The sequence below is a fragment of the Cydia amplana genome, chromosome 21 (genome assembly GCF_948474715.1).
Source record: "Cydia amplana chromosome 21, ilCydAmpl1.1, whole genome shotgun sequence".
In the NCBI taxonomy this organism is placed as follows: Eukaryota; Metazoa; Arthropoda; class Insecta; order Lepidoptera; family Tortricidae; genus Cydia; species Cydia amplana.
This window is the reverse complement of record NC_086089.1, coordinates 7270593-7291723: the sequence shown is the minus strand read 5'-3', so window position 1 is coordinate 7291723 and position 21131 is coordinate 7270593. Positions and strand designations below refer to the sequence as shown.

The 21131-nt window shown below is 40.2% G+C and overlaps 1 protein-coding gene across 1 annotated transcript; it reads left to right on the top strand.

Moving 5' to 3' along the window:
• The first annotated feature begins 633 nt into the window (after window positions 1-633).
• On the top strand, window positions 634-18266 carry LOC134657858 (N-acetyltransferase eco). The gene is given in 14 exon segments (XM_063513437.1): window positions 634-1248; window positions 2266-3348; window positions 4371-4637; window positions 5378-5394; window positions 5748-5889; window positions 6278-6396; window positions 8747-8773; window positions 9740-9743; window positions 11835-11925; window positions 12533-12641; window positions 13402-13470; window positions 14984-15148; window positions 16971-17092; window positions 18062-18266. Coding segments are annotated over 14 exon segments (2679 nt in total). The 5' UTR covers window positions 634-989.
• Window positions 18267-21131: the final 2865 nt, after the last annotated feature.

Below are 21131 nucleotides of genomic sequence, written 5' to 3'. Positions count from 1 at the left end.
TCATGCATCGCCGAAATTGACATTAGATACCTAGCTTGTTAAACGAGAACTAACAATTTCATGCTGTTGGTTAAAAAAAATGATATAGCACGCTTAACTTGCTTAAGTGAGCTATGGTGGCGTGAATTTGTATCGTGAAATTCGTGATTCACTTTTACTAGTTAAACTACTCAAGTCTTGAAACATTGATTAGGTACATCTTGGGTACATCATTTAATTTTGTTTAATATGAGACACGATGATTGAATCCATTAGGAATCGGAGGGAACTCTTGAATGCAGTCAATTACTCAGCGATTTTTGTATTTGACTCAATAAATTATGCATTTCTATTTAAACTTTGCCACGAATATTGTATTAAAATAAAGAACAATCAGTGTAAATGTATTTCCTAACTTAAGAAGATTAAGAAGTGTTACTTGCCGCGTTTCTTTCTTGCACTCGAATGTGAAGAGGCCTTTAAATAAGCGCGCGAAGTGGACTTGCTCTTGCCATGCTCATGAAAAAAAAAGAAGAAGAAAAAAAAGTTGTTCCTGAGAGTGTTCGGTCATGAAAACAAATGTAATATTAGAGAAAAAAGTGGTTGTAAATATTTAATCATATTTATTTATATAAATTTAATTATAATGGTAAAAAAGATAAGAAAAAGGCGCCACTATTCGCGCTATTAACATAACGCATGGCAATACCGTTAAATGGTGACAGATGTTTACGCGCCAAACAACAATGGTTGCTTGACTCGCTGCGCTAACGTTTCATTGCGTTCCATTTACACCATTTTTAGAAGTCTTTTTGTGTTGTTTTTCACTATTTAACATCGTGTTATTACTCTTAATACGCTCACGGTTACTTGAACATATTATTGTTTGTTATTCGTGTGTATTTTGATTCATATAATTAGATTGATCAAGATACGTAGTCGGTTGGTCATGTAACTCGACGCGGGTTACATCGAGTTGGTGTTTATTAAAAACTATTATAACAACGTCTATGATGTCTGCGGTAACTCCGCGACGTTCATCACGGCTTCCCCACACTCACACGCCTAAAATGAGTGAAAGAAAGAAGGGGCTGTTTCAAAGTGAATTGGAGGCATCGAGGGAATCTCTGACGAGGCATCGGAGGCTGCCGGTGGTGAACAGCGAGAGCGACAGCGATGACTGCGACCTGGGCATCATGGGCACCCTGGACTCTAGCTCAGGAGACGAAGTCGACCACGGCGTGCCTAAGACGCCAGAACGCCATTGGCGTAAGTATCAAAACAACTTTACGTATACAGTTTTTTAATTACTTTGTTTTTAATCGCTAATCTGTGCCCAGCTATGATTGTTTAGAAGTCAATGACTGGTTTGACCCCATTTTTAATTGAGGCCAGATGTTAAGGTCTGATTTAGAACATACTGGTATTTGCCATCTTCTCTGTTATCTTACTGTATTAGTAACTTGTACTCTTACATTGCATATTTGTGCTCATACTGAAAACCTGCTGCATCTACAATCAATACATTCATGTTATGTTTAAAGTGAATTTATGATTGTAAATTTAAAAGTTAGGTTAATTTGTCCTTCAGTATGGTTTATCATATCCTCATTTGCCACTTAAACCATACTAAACTAGACAATATTAGATTATCATATTATTTAGAAAGGGTTTACGTTTAAGACTAGTTTTCCAAATACTACAAGTTGCTTATAAAAGTTTATCATAAACCAAGGTTAATATTAGGTTATAACATGTACTTTTCTTAGTTATAAACACAAGAAAACTCCTTATATCAAACCATTCAATGTTTATTAGTTAATGAATGAAATGAGCACATCTTTATTGGGTATTAGCATTGAAAATATTCAACATATCACATCATGTAATAATAATTTAAGACACAAAGCTCACATGAAGACTCCCTGCATATTTTGGTTTGTGAGCATCAAGTAAAGGGCCAGACCCCTAACCAAATAACAGGTTTTTATAATAAGAACTGCCATGGCCATTCTTTCTGGTATTATCATACAACATACACTTGTCTGTGTACCCACAACACAAGCCTGCTTGTGCTTACCGTGGGGCTTACTCAAATTGTGTAAAAATGTCCTATAATATTTATTTATTTACTGCTTTTAAAAATAAAATTAGCACAAATCCTTTAAATACATTGTCCATAAAATTATTTACAAAATCAAGCCTGCATTTTCGGATACAGAATGATTCCAATATCCTTAATTCTGACAAACATGATATGTTTATCAATACTCATTTTCTCAACAGATGGCACTCGAAGCTCAAAACTGCTCAAAGAAAACCACGATCTGAAGAGCTTCATCAAATCACCATTCACTCTCAACAAGTACCACACCCGGTACTCCTGTCCGGAGAAATGTACCGGCTCCCAGTCCACTCCGGTGACCCCGCACATGCAGAACCACCCCGGGACACCGTCCTCCACACATTCATGCAACAGTGTCCATACAACGTCCTCTACCTCAAGCAAGGCCCGGAAGAGCCTCGCATCCTTAATAGCTGACACGGAGAGCTGCAGCAGCTCTTTAAAGGATCTTAACTTCGATACGGACTCCGGTACGGACACCAAAGAAAACACACCAACGAAAACTTTAAGAAGGTCCAATAGAACACCGAAGATGACACCGAAACTACAAAGTTTTAAAGGTGTATTGTTAGAACAGAGGAAGAATGTTACGCCAACGAATAAGAACCCAGTCGTGAGCTTGACTAAGATGGATTTAGGCACAAACCTGTCACCAACACAAATGTTAAAGACTCCTCATACTACTGAAGCTACCATGTCACCCCCAAAGCTAAGTCACAGACGCTCTGTTGTTGAAATAGCCGAAAGCCCTGAATCCGGTGAAAGTGAGATAAGCCACAAAAGACTGCGTAACAACAGCCTTACTGAGTACGGTCCTGCGTCTAAATACCCTAAAATCGATGCCAATTCGGCTCCTAAAGCTCGTCTGTCTCTTTTCAATAGTGATAAGTTGAAGATATCAGCCAAGTCTTTCTATGGCAATTCTAGCCCGGACTTAAATAGCAGCTTTACAAATAAAATTCCTAGCGCTATTGATACCTCAATAACAATTAACCGTCGTCTCTTCTCAAGCCACCCACACAGACGCAAGAGAAAATCAGGACAGATAAACATGGGAGTCCGACACAGAATCAGAAAGCCTAAAGCGCTGAAAAACAAGATGTTCGCTAAAGGCAACCAGTATATGAACAAGTCTGATTCGGCTGTTATAAATAACAGCACAGTTTCAAACGTTTCGGCCAATAATCTGAGCATGAATAACGTTTCCATGACGAGTCAAAATTCCTCACAAGAATTGGACAAAGGTAGGCACATTTTTGGTTTACATTGCATAAATAGGATTGTTTTTAGTAGTAACTAGCTTTTGCCCGCGATTTCGTCTACGTGGAGTTAGTAATTTGGGTAGCTTATTTTTACCCAATCTGCTTTTTAACGATTCCTCATACAAACTTCCACCCCCTTTTCACCCCCTTAAAGGGAGATTTTTGGGATAAAAACTACCCTATGACTCCCCTGGGACTCAAACTATCTCCATACCAAATTTCAACTAAATGGGTTCAGCGGTTATTGATTGCCCATACAAATTTCCACCCCCCTTTTCACCCCCTTAAGGGGCGAGTTCTGAGATAAAAAGTATCCTATGTCCTTTCCCGGGACACAAACTATCTTCATACCAAATTTCAACTAAATCGGTTCAGCGGTTAATTTAAGCGTGAAGAGGTAACAGACAGACACTGTCGCATTTATAATATTAGTATGGATTTATCTAAGCCAAAACTTCAATGAATTGCGTAACACAGGTCAGTAAACGCATTTTATTCAACTGTCATCATATTGTAATTTCATCATATTAGTTGGTGTCCTACCGTTAGAAAAAATACTTGCTGCTAGTGTGAACAGTCTGTGGATGTATAATTGTACATCTATACAGCTTAGGGAATGCTCCCGGTACTGTGTTTGTATGGCGAGAACTGGGAGTTCCAGTAGTAGTTTTTTTAGTAAACGCGACATTTTTGTAACGTATTTTCTTTTGACATGCATGAACTATGTCAATACAAATAATTTTCACATGCCATAAGGCCGAAAATATCATGGGTCAATATGTACACATAACATCTACTGTACCATATATTCTCGTGAATAAACTTTCATTTCATTTTCATTTCATTTATTCCCGGTTCCAGTACTGTATTTGTATAGGAAACTAGTACAGCACTCCCTAATACAGCTCTTTGCGCCGCCAATTACACTGTTGCCTATTACAATAAACCTCAGCAAATATTCGATTGTCTCAGTATACCATTTAATCCATGTTAACTTCTTACAGATAAAGTGGACCCTTTTGGCAAAGAGAAGTTAACCATAGAAGCGCTCCTCAGCCAATGGGAGGAGGAGGATGAACCAGCACCCAGGCCTGAGCTGCCGTGCTTTAATAGCACTGTCATAGAGGACACTGACCCGATCTTCCAGCCCGTTACCGCTATACCTGTGTTGGGGCAGGCTCTGCCGCAGGACGGAGCAGTCATTATAGAGTTAGGTAAGGAAATATACCATGTTTTGACCTGAGCTGCCATGCTTGCTATACCTGTGTCGAGCAGGCTCTGCCACAGGACGGAGCAGTCATTATAGAGTTAGGTAAGGGAACGTTATGTTTTGACCTGAGCTACCATGCTTTAATAGCACTGTCACAGGGGACCAACCTGATCTTCCAGCCCGTTACCGCTATACCTGTGTCGGGGCAGGCCCTGCCGCAGGACGGAGCAGTCATTATAGAGTTAGGTAAATAAATATATCATGTTTTGCCCTGAGCTGCCATGCTTTAATAGCACTGTCATAGAGGACACCGACCCGATCTTCCAGCCCGTTACCGCTATACCTGTGTCGGAGCAGGCTCTGCCGCAGGACGGAGCAGTCATTATAGAGTTAGGTAAGGGAACGTTATGTTTTGACCTGAGCTGCCATGCTTTAATAGCACTGTCACAGGGGACCAACCCGATCTTCCAGCACGTCACCGCTATACCTGTGTCGGGGCAGGCTCTGCCACAGGACGGAGCAGTCATTATAGAGTTAGGTAAGGGAACGTTATGTTTTGACCTGAGCTAACATGCTTTAATAGCACTGTCACAGGGGACCAACCCGATCTTCCAGCCCGTTACCGCTATACCTGTGTCGGGGCAGGCCCTGCCGCAGGACGGAGCAGTCATTGTAGAGTTAGGTGAGGGAATGTTATCTTTTGACCTGAGTGGCCAAGCCAGTTCAAAAAGACGAAGAGAAAACACATATATGTATCTAGAAGTTCTGTTTATTTTTTGTAGTAACTTCCATTTTCGCTAGGAACGCACCCTTTTAATGTCGAACTTCTGATGAAGACTATAGAATGATACCATTTTAGGATATGTGTATACTAGCGCCCCGCCACGCCTTCGCACGGGTTAACAAATTGTACATAAACCTTCCTATTGAATCACTCTTATCTTTTAAAAAACCCACATCAAAATCCGTTGCGTACTTTTAAAGATCTAAGCATACATAGGGACTATAGACAGACAGCGGCAATTGACTTTGTTTTATACTATGTAGTGATATAAATGAGTGAATAATTAGAATTAGAATTTATTTTCGGCATTACCTGGAAGTAAGTTTCTAGTTCTACAAACACTGCCACTGGATTTTTATGCTAATTCCTTTTTCAGGCACTGACAAGTCAGTGAAGGCCACTGAGGCAGCGGAGTCAGCTGATGTGACGATGATGGAACTGCACAAGACAGACCACGGTGATGTACCGAATGGACAGTTCCTACCAGTAGACGGCGGGTTCATACTAGTCCAAGATAATGTACCTGCAGGTATCTATCTAAATTAGATGTGTTTTCATGAAAAATCTTTATTTTCAGACAACTACTGGCCCATAGATAAATAAATACCTTATAAAACTAGAATCGTCACTTTGCTACAGGTAGCTAAAAGTACATCCGTTCCACACCAATTTTGGTGGCTAGCCATAAGCCGCGCGTGGTGCTGTCGCCACCTAGCGGCCATATCTGTGCTGATCGTGACAGACGTGTTTTGTTAGAGTGTGAGTCTTCTGTACCTAGTACTATTATTTATTCTGTGCCGCTAGTCATATCTAGAGTAAACACACGATGCACAAGAGGTGCAAATGTCTAAGGAAAATATGCTCACAGTCTAACTAAATATCGCTAGATTTTGTTAACCTGTATATTATCTCAGCAGTACCCCAAGAGGAGTTGACCGACCTAGACGAGATCGAACGCGAGCTGAAGATGCTGGACGAGCAGATCCTCATGATGACGCAACCTGATGCACCAGCTGTACCAGCTGGAACCTCCACCGTTACTCCTGGTAAGTTTACCAGCGTCTGTACCAGCTGGAACCTCCACCGTTACTCCTGGTAAGTTTACCAGCGTCTGTACCAGCTGGAACCTCCACCGTTACTCCTGGTAAGTTTACCAGCGTCTCTGTACCAGCTGGAACCTCCACCTCCACCGTTACTCCTGGTAAGTTTGCCAGCGTGTCTGTACCAGCTGGAACCTCCACCGTTACTCCTGGTAAGTTTACCAGCGTCTGTACCAGCTGGAACCTCCACCGTTACTCCTGGTAAGTTTACCAGCGTCTGTACCAGCTGGAACCTCCACCGTTACTCCTGGTAAGTTTACCAGCGTCTCTGTACCAGCTGGAACCTCCACCTCCACCGTTACTCCTGGTAAGTTTGCCAGCGTGTCTGTACCAGCTGGAACCTCCACCGTTACTCCTGGTAAGTTTACCAGCGTCTGTACCAGCTGGAACCTCCACCGTTACTCCTGGTAAGTTTACCAGCGTCTCTGTACCAGCTGGAACCTCCACCTCCACCGTTACTCCTGGTAAGTTTGCCAGCGTGTCTGTACCAGCTGGAACCTCCACCGTTACTCCTGGTAAGTTTACCAGCGTCTGTACCAGCTGGAACCTCCACCGTTACTCCTGGTAAGTTTACCAGCGTCTCTGTACCAGCTGGAACCTCCACCTCCACCGTTACTCCTGGTAAGTTTGCCAGCGTGTCTGTACCAGCTGGAACCTCCACCGTTACTCCTGGTAAGTTTACCAGCGTCTGTACCAGCTGGAACCTCCACCTCCACCGTTACTCCTGGTAAGTTTACCAGCGTCTGTACCAGCTGGAACCTCCACCGTTACTCCTGGTAAGTTTACCAGCGTCTGTACCAGCTGGAACCTCCACCTCCACCGTTACTCCTGGTAAGTTTACCAGCGTCTGTACCAGCTGGAACCTCCACCGTTACTCCTGGTAAGTTTACCAGCGTCTCTGTACCAGCTGGAACCTCCACCTCCACCGTTACTCCTGGTAAGTTTACCAGCGTCTCTGTACCAGCTGGAACCTCCACCGTTACTCCTGGTAAGTTTGCCAGCGTGTCTGTACCAGCTGGAACCTCCACCTCCACCGTTACTCCTGGTAAGTTTACCAGCGTCTGTACCAGCTGGAACCTCCACCGTTACTCCTGGTAAGTTTACCAGCGTCTCTGTACCAGCTGGAACCTCCACCTCCACCGTTACTCCTGGTAAGTTTACCAGCGTCTGTACCAGCTGGAACCTCCACCGTTACTCCTGGTAAGTTTACCAGCGTCTCTGTACCAGCTGGAACCTCCACCTCCACCGTTACTCCTGGTAAGTTTGCCAGCGTGTCTGTACCAGCTGGAACCTCCACCGTTACTCCTGGTAAGTTTACCAGCTGTGCTGTGTAAGTAAAGTAGTCTAGTTGGCAGCTATGTGTGTCGTTTTCAAGCAATAGTTATCAATTACGAATCGAACATGCAGATTTTTTTTTTTTTCATTTATTTAGGTAAACAAACAGCCACTACAAGTTATACTTATTACACTAATTACCATTATATCTACCATATGTGTGGCCCACGGCGCTTACCACTAATTAGTATGAATAATGTTCATTCAGAGCTAAACTAATCACCGTTAGTCTTAAGGGCTCCCGGTGTCAACAACAACATAGAATGGTTAGTTATATTTATATATTTGGTAGGTACTGGAAATACATTATAAGTAAGAAACTAGAAGAAGTACCTACTTAAATTGTAGGGTTTGTTAAAACATCAATAATACGTTTTTTATAAACACTTAAGATTCTCCTGATGATGCAAACGGATTGGAGGAGAGGTACATCTATACTTAAACTGTGCCCCCTCAGGCTTTTAGGTGGCCCGCCCGGTCATCCTGGTATAGATACCATCCTTTTTATACTAATATTATACTTTAATTGTACAACGGGACTTAATCGCGTATGTAAGTTTTAAGATTTACCTCCAACGTTTCCGAAACGAAATGTGTAAAAATCGTGGAAGTTGAAATCAGTGTAATATTTATACTGCTGTGGTATGCAGAGTAACGATAAACTAGTGAAATTAAAATTAGACATGATGTTTTCATGATTTTTTTCTATCAAGTTAATATTAAGGTTTTGGTTGAAGCCTGCCCTTGCAAATGTGGTCTAGTTTCCGTGTGAATTTTGTCATGTCATTTGCTCGTGGTTAAAAACCGGTTAAAACTAAACATGAAAACTACAAATTAACCCCCTTTTAAATAATTAAAGCGAGATATAACACGGGTAGTCGTAACACTCGTAACTACAAACCTCCGGCGCTCAATAGTTGTAATGATTGCTGCTTCAAAATAATGTTGAAGGTGCCCATCAGTGGCGGAATGCCGACAGTAAAGTAAGGGCTCATTTAAACGATGCGAGTTTCATTCATTGACATATAATATATAAGGCCAATCCTGAGATATAAGTCAATGGTTTCATTACATTGTGGGTTTTGATCGATTGGTTGAATTGGACGTAACCAACAGTAACGTGATGTAACTAAAATCGCATGCGAGTTCGTGGCGTTCGTGCGCTATCTATATCAGTCATAATTTAACCCGACACGTTTTTCTTTCCCCTAAAAGAATAATGTTATGATTAAATTTCTGAGGGTAGAGGGGTGTCATGTAACAACTTAATCTACCTTCATCCAATTTTCTAGTATAAAATTACTAATCGCAAAGCAAGTTGTTCCTAAATGTAAACCTTAAAATCTAGTGTCAATCTTCACAAACTTTGGGAAAAAAATCATAATATTTCAAAAGATACAATGCCGCCAAAGAAAAAGTGCATAACCGCTCAGGAAATAGTGATAAACATATACAACCAGTTGTTGAAAGAAAAGGGTGATGTGACGGAGGCAGCTCTAGAAACTTCCAGATATGCTAATATGAAGTATAGTGTTGTGAGGACTATAATAGGGAAGTGGATGGACAGAGAAGCAATGAAGCGTGGCGAATCAGGTGGTAAAGTGACATTCTATGGAACTTGCTAACCAGTCAGACCGAGAAAAGTCTGCAGCGATTTTGATAGCCCACGCAGTGCAAGTGTCATTTTAAACGTCAAACTTCCATGAATTTATGACGTGTAAAGTGCGTGTAAATAGCGCGTGCACTGCGTGGGCTATGAAAATCGCTGCAGACTTTTCTTGGTCTAACTCTATGTAATCAAACTGCCATATTGAAATCGTCTCTGAGTTCATAGAATTACACTTTAGTTAGGTCAATCTATTTTTTTTAACAAGCTTTTATTAGGTCGACCTGTATGTAACTATGTAATGGAATCTAAGGTAACTAATGTAACCATCTTCCAAGGATCGTAGCGTCATGAAAATTGGCAGTTGTAGTTCTGATGACAATACAATAATATGGTACTGTCGAACTGATCTGATGATGGAGACAGGAGGTGGCCATAGGAACTCTGTGATGAAACAACGTAACCTAATTGTGTTAGGGGTTTTTAGAATTGTCTCGATGAGTATTATTTGTCTGTCGTAAGAAAGTACAGTCAGCGATAAAAGCTTGTACCAAAAATGAAATTTTTGCCAACAACTTATTTCTCCCCTATACCTTTACCTATACTATTTGGTCCGGTATCCTCCATAGCCACATATTTATTTATTTTCGAGAATTTCGCTTTCGCTCGGTTTAAAATTGGAAGTAGGTAATGAAACTACTGATGAGTGAAAACTGTTGACCTTTGTACGTCATTGAAAGTGGGTGTAACATTACCATTTTTGTGTAATGAAATATTTGAAATATCAAATATAATTGTATTCAAAAATATGCACATTTTGACATCCCATTGTTTTCTGATGAATATTGAAAATGTTTACACTGTTTGTCAATCGAATCCGAATGTCAGGTTCTTAAAAAAAAAAACAACGGGTTGCACTCAGGGAGTGCCGGCAGAAGTGAAAACTCAATAACTAGTGCAAAATGCACTATGTATAATTGAGGTTAACGCCATCTAGCGTTAGCGTTAATTACTTGAAACCCCTAAGCACATCACTGTTAGTACTCGAGTTATATTTAATACCAGTTAGAGCGAAACTCACTAGATGTCATTTAAATCAATAAAGAAGAACTCAATTGACATTACATGTAACAGTTTTTCATGTAATGTCATTGAGTCTTTCTTTATTTTTCTTTTTTATGCCATCTAAATGAGTGGCCATCTAAATCTTACGGTCACGTGATCGTCTTACGCTGTCTCGAGTTTAACATTTTTTCCCCACCTCAAAAAGTGCACAGCGCCGCTAAAGAAGTTTTCACTTCAAAAACCTTGTTTCTTTTCCAACTTATTTTAATATGCCACTGACTTATTGTTGTCATATAGCCGATAAAAGGTAAGACAGATAGACGGATAGTTATAATACAGATGTAATGCGTAATCCTTTGCCATCGTATTTTCTCGGAAATGTTCGTATTTATCATGCTACTTCAGTCAACCTCAGTACTTTTTGTACCGAGCCTGACTGAAACAGCATAACAATAGCACGTTCGTGCGTCTCCGGGAAAATACGATGGTAAAAGATTATGCACTACATTTGTACATTTTACGGATAAGACTCATAGGATATAATGATATAGGTAATATGAGACGCTACTTTCAATTTTTCGAAAGCTCAAATCTTAAAGCAGGCGTGGCTCACTCCGCAATTTCGTCGCTTTGCTACAGGTAGCTAAAAGTACATCTGTTCCACACCAATTTTGGTGGCTAGCCATAAGCCGCGCGTGGCGCTGTCGCCACCTAGCGGCCATATCTGTCCTGATCGTAACAGACGCGTTTTGTTAGAGAGTGAGTTTTCTGTACCTAGTGCTATTATTTATTCTGTGCTTAAAGCATTTTTTTAGTATTTCACGATGTCCAATTAAACTAAAATTTCGAATACCAACGTAACTTCAGCGACTATGCAATAGGGCAGCGGTCGGCAACCTTTTAGCAGCCAAGGGCCACATAGTAGTTAACGAAGTTGACGCGGGCCGCACTTTGTTAATATTTATGACTTTATCAGACATTGTCGTTTGTCAATATTACATACAAAATAGGCTCGCGGGCCGCAAGTGACAGGTTCACGGGCCGCGGGCCGCAGGCTGGCGACCGCTGCTATAGGGTATGGCTAATTGAGTTTGTGCTCGTTATAATCACATTGAAGATTCCATATAGACCAGAACATCACAACATAGTATAAACAAAGTCGCTTCCCGCTGTCTGTCTGTCCCTATGTATGCTTAGATCATTAAAACTACGCAACGGATTTTGATGCGGGTTTTTTAAATAGATAGAGTGATTCAAGAGGAAGGTTTATGTATAATTTGTTAACCCGTGCGAAGCCGGGGCGGGTCGCTATTTCAGAGATAAGAAAGAGATACTTATATATTTATTTGTTTGTTTTTTCAGTGTCAGAAGTAGATGCAAAGTTAGATGAAGCCACGAAACTGTTCCCCATATTCAGCAACCCTAACCCTGGGACTTGCACGCCTGGCTCTAAAGGTACGTACTATAACAACTAGGTACATATTGTTATTTTTTTTTAAATAAGGATAAGGGTAGAGCAATAGCGCTGGTGGCCTAGCGGTAAGAGCGTGCGACTTGCAATCCGGTGGTCGCGGGTTCAAACCCCGGCTCGTACCAATGAGTTTTTCGGAACTTACTTAATGTACGAAATATCATTTGATATTTACCAATCGCTTTTCGGTGAAGGAAAACATCGTGAGGAAACCGGACTAATCCCAATACGGGCCTAGTTTACCCTCTGGGTTGGAAGGTCAAATGGCAGTCGCTTTCCTAAAACTAGTGCCCACACCAATTACTGGGATTAGTTGCCAAGCGGACCCCAGGCTCCCATGAGCCGTGGCAAAATGCAGGGACAACGCGAGGAAGATGATGATAAGGGTAGAGCACACCGGCTGCGTGTGTGTAAAATGATTAATCCGCGCACGGACACGTCACGCATGCAGTGTGCCGTCTCTCACAAGGATCTGTGTATTACAACGCGCACGTCTACGCACGGCGTTCCAAGCGTTAAGCTGGCGTTAGCATATGCTTCAATAACTTCACATGTCCATAATTTAACTTAATTGTATGTGTGCAGGTAAAAGCAGTAAGAAGTCGCTGTCGCTATTGAAAGACGGGAGCAACCAGTACGTGATCGACGCGGGACAGAAACAGTTCGGCGCTACCCAGTGCACCGAGTGCGGGGTTATATACCAGGTACTTATACAACCCTTAGTGTAAGGCCTGAGTGGACGCTCGAGTTGGGCGTGCAGCGGGGCGGGGCGTGCGGCGTGCATGTTAAACAAATGCAAGCGTATAGGAGCGGCCTTAGTGCACGCTGCTCACATCACGCGTGAGCCCACAGCCACGCTGCACGCTCCGCCGAGCGAGCGTCCACTCAGGCCTTACACTTATTATTTACAATAAAAAATATCAAAATGTGTCTTTATGAAGAATTCATGGGTTAGGTACAGGGTCTCTATTGTTTCCCATAAAGTTTTAAGTCATAATGTATTGTTTGTCCGCATTTTCGTTAGTCATAATTTGGTTTTTCTCAGAAACGCGTAACTTTTCAGGATTGCTATAAAACAAACCAAACCTAACCTATCTATAGGATAATCTTACGAAATTCCTGAAAAGTTAACGGTTTCAGAATGACGAATAATAATCTGACAATCATTACATTATGACTTTTAATAATTATGTCATACAAAGGGATCCGGTTAGGTACACCATACAATAACCCTTATTTTCTTTTCTGATAATAGTATTAAGTAAAACCCACAAATTTGTTGACGTTTTTATTTGAAGGCTCGAAAAATGTCGAGTTCCTACTCAATCTACTCAACTAGACTTAAGACTGAAGTTTTTTAAGCGCAGGGTCTCGTAGAAAAGTGTTGAGTTTAATGCGTATATCGTATGACTTTTATCGATTAAAAAAAAAGTATATGCTAAAAGTTTTAATTTAATTTTTCAGATCGGTGATCCTCAGGACGAGCATGACCATTTGGTCCACCACAACGCCACTGATGTCCTCAAATTCAATGTAAGTTATCATTGAGGGTTATGTTTCTTTTAAAAAGGTTTCTGTCGATGCTTATCCTTATGTACAAGATATATACAGTGGTATTACTAAAAGAAATTAAAAACTAGCTTAAATCTAAAATAGGCCCTTGAGGCATTGTACCAAGGATGCTGGCGACATTTCCTCGCTGTATCGCAATGCTGATACGTTGTGCGAGGTAGCCGCCAGTTCTTCGGTCACCAGTTACGTTAACCAGACGCTTCGCGATTTCTGCGAACAACTTATGCGCGCTGGGACCCCATGTTTTGCTTGTGTTTCTTATTATGAGCATCACACCAGTCTTATCGCCCACTGCTGAGCTAGGCCTCTTCTAGCACGCCACTTATCTCGGTCCTTAGCTAATCTCATCCAGAAGTGACCCGCAATCTTCCGAATGTCGTTTATCCAACGAGCCAACGGACACTAGGCGCTTCTTTCGTTTAAAAGCGGACACCATTCTGCATAGACTAGGAATCCTCTAGACGTAGTTCAAAGACACGGACCCATCACGGCACGGGATTGACTCGAAGATGGAGTAAAACTACCGTATAAGTGGCAGAGGGGGTAGCGTTACTATGCTCAGTCTAGAGGATGTCTTGTCTGTGCCATTCTGTTAACATTTTGAACTACCTATCATTCTGCCTGGTAACATGTCCCACTCCCACCCAATAGGGTATTTGACTGTATTTAAAATAAATTATATTACACCATGCATGAAATAAAGCACCAGAAGATTAATAGAGAAACGCAGACAGCAGTTATTTTTAGACACAATTTATATTTTACTTGTTACTTGATTGTGACGTCACATGCTAGTGTTTCATATAAATTCCATATTAGCAAAATCGTTTTGACAGTTCGAAAAAAGACACTGATTTGACTAGGAGGCAAATACCCTATTCCATTTATTTTGGTAATTGCGTTTTTTCAATGGTTGCAGACTTCATACATTCCCCACGTCCGTAGACTAAATAACATTATACTTGATTTTCCATTAATAGGGAATATTACGCGTAACTCTGCGTAGGGGGCGCCACTCCCACAATAAGTACCGCAAACGAGGGAGTCGAAATTTTGTTATATAACCTCTCTATCACTTGCATATTCGAGCGATAAAGAGGCGGATAGCTGAGTTTCGATTCTTGATGTATCAATGTTATATATTGTAGTGTGTATATTTGAGGGTTGTTTCCCAAATATGTAGTCTTAAGCCATAATATATTGTTTGTCCGAATTTTCGTTAGTCATAATTCATTTGGTTCAGAAACGCGTCACTTTTCAGGATTGCCATAAAACAAACCTAACCTAATCTATCTATAGAATAACCAAACAAAAATCCTGAAATGTTAACGGTTTCAGTTTTATGACTAATGATAATATGAAAAACAATACATTATGACTTAAAACTTTATGGGAAACAACGGGACCCCCATATTTGATTGTCTGTGCTGCACTCTGGCGGCAAAAAATTGCAGTAATACTTCCTATTTTTCAGGGTTGGAAAGAAGAATGCGTCGTCGGCAGATGGGACGGTGCCCGCTGCATCCGCGTGCGCGGCGGCGAGGCCAACTGGAAGCGAGTGGCAACCCTGCTCACCAGGGTTGTGCACGCGCAGCTCGGGTACAACGCGGACCTGCCCGGAGATATACACACATACACGGTGAGTGACGAGTTGATGACTGTGATGACCCTATTTTTAGGGTCCCGTACCTCAAAAGGAAAAATGGAACCGTTATAGGATCACTCGTACGTCTGTCACAGCCTAATTTCTCGGAAACTACTGGACCAATTAAGTTGAAATTTGGTACACATATGTAAATTAGTGACCCAAAGACGGACGTGTAACGTAAACAAATGAATTTTAAACATGGAGCCCACTATTGGGGGGTAAATGAGAAAGTTTAAAAATAAAGTTTTTCAAGTGTTACTATATCGTGTTATACCTATATAAAATAAAAGAGCTAATTTTGAGAATTTGAAATATATATTTTTTATAATTTTAAAATAAATAGGTTATTTTAAATTTTAATGTAGCTAATCGAGTGACAACCCTATCTATAGTTCGTTTTTTTAGCATTAGAAAGAAGGTAAGCGATCTTGACATGTCTTTTAATTGAAAAACGCGTTTTTAAAATCAGTAACTTATACTTATGAAAGCAGAAGAATATAAATGATCGTATTAGATTCATAATTGTTACATATTTGCCGTAACTTATTTTTAAAACATGTTTTTCAATTAAAAGACACATCAAGATTGTTTACCTTTTTCAAATTCTAAAATAAACGAACTATAGTGCCACAAGCAAGAATTCATTTTCTGCCCAACCTTAGAGCATACAGTAATGGAGTAGCCCTCTGTCAAAAACATTGCACAATGTGCAAAAAATCCTGTAAAGACATTTCAATGTGTGATGTGTTACTTTTTATAGTTTTTATTTGAACGTGTGTGTGTGTTTCTTCGTGTTTCCACACAGATCTTTTGCATGCGTGAGTAATGTTTTGCATGTGTTGCATGCAATTCGGCATTTTTGTACATAAATACGACATACATATAAAGTGTCATTCTATGGAACTTGCTAACTATGTAAACAAAAGTCACTAGTGAATTCATATTTTTTGACAATTTCAATATGGCGGTTTGTTTACATATTTAGCAAATTTCATAGAATGGCACTTTACATATACTCTAGTTGTTGTATGCTCTAAGTTCCCAACCTACCCGATTGTATTGGCAGCGCGGTGAGTTTGTGGAGTATACTAATGCTGCATGAGCCAAGTCTTCGAACCACGTCCATAGTCACAACTTCTTATTAACCACCTCAGTTAAACGATAGACCTAGAGTCACTATAATTATAACTCACTTGGGTCAATCAACTATTTCTTGTTGTTATTCTGTCCCATCAGCGAGGAGACAATAGTAGCATAGATTGTTAGAAGAACCGCTGTACCATGTTCTACTAACATGCTCAGTAGATGTCCCATTATGGAAAGGTCTTATAACTACCATAAAATGCAAGTTTGGTTCATTTAAATACGAAAAACGTAGAATTTTAAGGGTGACTCAGGAGACCGTAACCATAGCAACGTGTGACAAGAAAAAGTTGATTAACTCACTTAATGGACTAGGACTTAATGGATATTTTTAACATCCAAAAACGATAAAAGTAAGGGTACCATTCGATTCCTTACATTTCATCCAAAAAAATATTGTATAGCAACTATATACATAAACGCAATATTTCACCGACAAAAGCGCAATTTTCTTGTTTTGTCCATACTACAAGATGGGCTCCCAGAGACCTTGACGTCACGGCCTCTGGCCGTTTTGTATAGGGCGTTTCGCGAGTGAAGTGCGACTGTCGGCCTTTGACTACAATTTCTGACTTTTGTGTTACTTTAATGCAATGGGTCCCATATAGACATTTGATCCTAAAAACAGACCCGATCGATTGATACCATAAATGAAAATTATTATCCACAGGCCTACCTATACATCGATAAGAAGCAGATCGTGGGCTGTGCCATCGTCCAGCCCAAGACCAGGGCCTTCAAGCTCATACCCGGGGACCCTGACTGCTGCACAGTGGAGGACTACCCCGTCAAGTGAGTTTCTATCAATCAACTAGAATAATATAACTTTAACACCCCGTCAAGTCTAGTTATAAAAACACCTTTTTAATTTTTGACTGACCATAAACTACGCACTTCGCGACCTATTTTTTAACCGGCAACGTCGACTTTGCCGTCCATTTTTGTGAAATAGTTATTTGTACAACAAGAGATCAAAGTTTGATATTTCTTCGAGTGCTTATTTTGAGTCCCGTGCAAGCGAAAGATTCTATACTAGATCTAATTTAGAATCTTGAGCGTAGTAAGGGACTCAAAAGCGCACGAGATGTAAATTACTTTGATCTCGTATAGTTCACAAAACTTTTCACCTCAGCAGTGAGAACATATTAGAGAACCCGAAAAATGTATTCCTTCTTCATCACTTACCTATTCACTTATGTTTTCTTAAGATATACCAATAATTAAGTTTTCACCTCAGCAGCTCGAACAAGGGTACTTTGCTACTTAAAAACAGTGAGCAAAATCGCATTTTGCTCATTTTGTCTCACTCAGTGAGCAAAATGCGATTTTGCTCACTGTTTTTAAGTAGCAAAGTACCCTTGTTCGAGCTGCTGAGGTGAAGTTAAACTTTATTTTACTTTTATCAAAACTACAGTACAAACGGATCGAAAAGCTTAAAACATTTTGTAACTTCAGTTATAAAAGCAGCAATAAAGGTGTTTTTATAACTGAAGTAGAACTATGTCGATCCTAGTGTAGTTTTATAAGAAAGAAAGACCCAGTATATATTATAAGCAGTATTGTAACTCTTTGGCTCGGCACCGAATTTAAACGTTTCAGTTGCTGGCGGATATACAATGGGATATTTTATTTTATCCTTTTTGAAGTCGGTTTTCCTTTATTTTTAAGATTAACTTTATTTATTATAAACTGACCGGCGATTGACCCTAGTCACACCTATTATTTCTTTAAATTTACTGAGCTATTTATTGTTGGTAACAGATGCGGCATTTCCCGCATCTGGACGCACGCGTCGTACCGGCGGCGCGGCGTGGCGGCGCGCCTGCTGGACTGCGCGCGCGCATCCGCGCTGCTCGGCGCCGCGCTGCGGCCCGCGGACCTCGCCTTCAGCGCACCCACCGCCGCTGGGAAAGCCCTGGCCACCAAGTACTGCGGCACCGACCAGTTTTATGTGTACCTCGATTGAATCTCCTGGACTTTGAAAGTCCACCCAATAGCATAGAAAAAAAAACATAGATTGCTCACTCCATACATAATAGCACAGACCGGAAAGTCTTATGCTCGACAACATAAGACTTTCCGGTCGGTGCTACATCTATTGTCAAGCGGTTCTGATAGTTCCGCTACTTGATGCTAGATGTAGACACTGAAAATAATAGTCTTTTTGGTACCGAAACTGATGTATGGAGTGAGCACTCTTGTCTTACTATATTTCTCTATGCCTATAGGCAATACGGCTTTAAAGCGCGTGGTTGTTTTGTACGATAAACGCAGCGTTAAGAGGATACGGGAGCTGAGATTTAAATATTTTAGGTAAATATACCCGTCTCGCTAACGGAAGCGGCTCCTAAAACTAGTGCGATAAGGACGAGACGGAAAATCCTGCGTATAAATCTCAAAAAACGAGGTTTCGTACTCGACGGTTTCCTCCCCCAAAACTTAACCAAATGTAACGAAATTTTTAGATCTAAATGGTAATAAAATTATCTTTGCCAGACTGTTTTGCTTTTAGGCTAATTGATGTCAATTTTGAATACCGCGTGCTTCTCTTTAAATTAGGCCGTTTTTGCGAATATTTGAAATGCTCTAGCGCCTTAAAAAACAAAAAGCAAAACAGTCCGACACATATTAATAATAATAAACTGTGTTGAAAAAATCATTGCTCTAACTTCAAAACCGACAGAGGAAACAGTCGAGTACGTTTGTATCATAGAGAAATATAGTAAGACAAGAGTGCTCACTCCATACATCAGTTTTGGTACCAAAAAGACTATTAATTTCAGTGTCGACATCTAGCATCGAGTAGCGGAACTATCAGTACTGCTACTTGACAATAGATGTAGCACCGACCGGAAAGTCTAATGCTCAACAACATAAGACTTTTGACCAAAACTGATGTATGGCGTGAGCAATCTATGTATTTTTTTCTCTATGGTTTGTATGGAAAAATGATCACTCCTGTTGGCTCTTTAACGCAATGCGCAACGCAATCTAATGACACTACCTTGTTTTACGCGGTAATCGCAGCGGTGAGCGCATTGTAATTTTTCCTACATTCCGTTGCCGCATATGCGTTCAACGTTGCGATTATCGCATAAAACCACCGTACGCTTTACAGTAATATGCAGTTACGTATTATGCGAATACTAATACGAACGCAAAGCAATAACATTTTAGTCACCTTGCATCTAAACTTCTAAAGCAACTGTATCCAAGTAATTTGAAAAAAAAAAAATAGTACATTATTGTCGAGGTTCGGAAGTAGCTACTTGCAGGCTGAGGATTCGTTTTAAACGGACGACCTTGGGAGTCCGTTTAATTGAATCTGAAGCCAGCAAGTAGCCTTCCAGCCGAGTCATATATAGTGCTTTTCTCAAAAATGGTGCAAGAAATAGAAATATTTTACAGAACTTACAGAAGCAACGTTCTAATTTTCACAGAAAAAAAACAACCATTAAAAAAATTTGCTTGCCGCCTTTAAAAAAAAAAGAAGTGTATTTTCTGCTGAAAATACGCCAACCTATTTGAGACACCTAAATAGTCGCGGTACCAACATTAAGCCTATAACAGACTATCGCACCGCACCGCGACCTTGGAGCGTCGCACCCATAAGTGAGAGCGAGAAAGAGATATCTGTTTCTCGCTCTCACTTATGGGTGCGACGCTCCAAGGTCGCGGTGCGGTGCGATAGTCTGTTATAGGCTTTATAATAATAAGTGCTGATCATCTGTTTGGCTGTTTAAGGGACCTATGCCTTCATTTGATATGGCCATTTAAAGTTCTAAAAAGTTTGCAACTCGTTAAATAATGGAATTTGTATGTGACATTGCAGTCCCGAAATCGAGACTGCAATGTATTTAACTTTTTAATTTTTTGAATGACCATAAACTACGCACTTCGCGACCAATTTTTTAACCGGCAACGTCGACTTTGCCGTCCATTTTTGAGAAAAATAACATTACGTCTTGGTTGACAAGCGGCCTTTGTTAATTAGGGTGGTATTCCACCTGTCCAATATTTGATCAAATTTGTAATTGCGTTTCACATTTAGCTTAATGTGAGAGTGAGACGCAATGCACATTTGATCAAATATTGGACAGTTAGAATACCATCCTTAGGTATTTAATGGTAGCTACCATGGTTATTGATTTTATTATGCTAATGATTTGTAGGATATCCTCTAGCCGCCCCGCCCATACGGCAAACCTTGCCAAGCAAAATTAAATTTTATTTTGTCAACACAAAGTTCAAATTAGAATTGAACAGGAGGGCTGTTTATAGGTCTCTGGGCGGGTAGAGGTTATTCCATGTTTGCTTGTTTAAAGCCTCAATTGAAATGGTTGTGTTATTTATACTTATATTAATTATGTAGTTATTGTGTATCTATATAGTATTTGTGTACTGAGTGTCTTCATTTTGTAGTTCTTTATTTAATAGTAACTCGGACGGTGTTGAGATAGTTATGCGGCCATTTTCTAGTAAAAGGTAATATAAGATTTAGTAAAAGTATTTAATTAACTTAACTTATTACTATATTATTATTATTACTTTAACTGATACATATGTACCATTTACTCGCAGCCAAAACGTAATTTCTTACATTAGTTAGTTGTAGACTTATATGGTGTTATTCGTAAATGTCTGTCAAATCTAACAAACCTTTGGTAATCGTTTGTCCCTATCTATCATTGTTTGTTAGAAAGAGACACAATTTAACAAAGGTATACTAAGTTTTATGAATTATTGTATGTGTGTAGGTATTTAATGGTGGAACTCGAAGTATAAACTAATAGATATTAATTAAAATAAAGAAATGCCAAGTGCCTTGGCC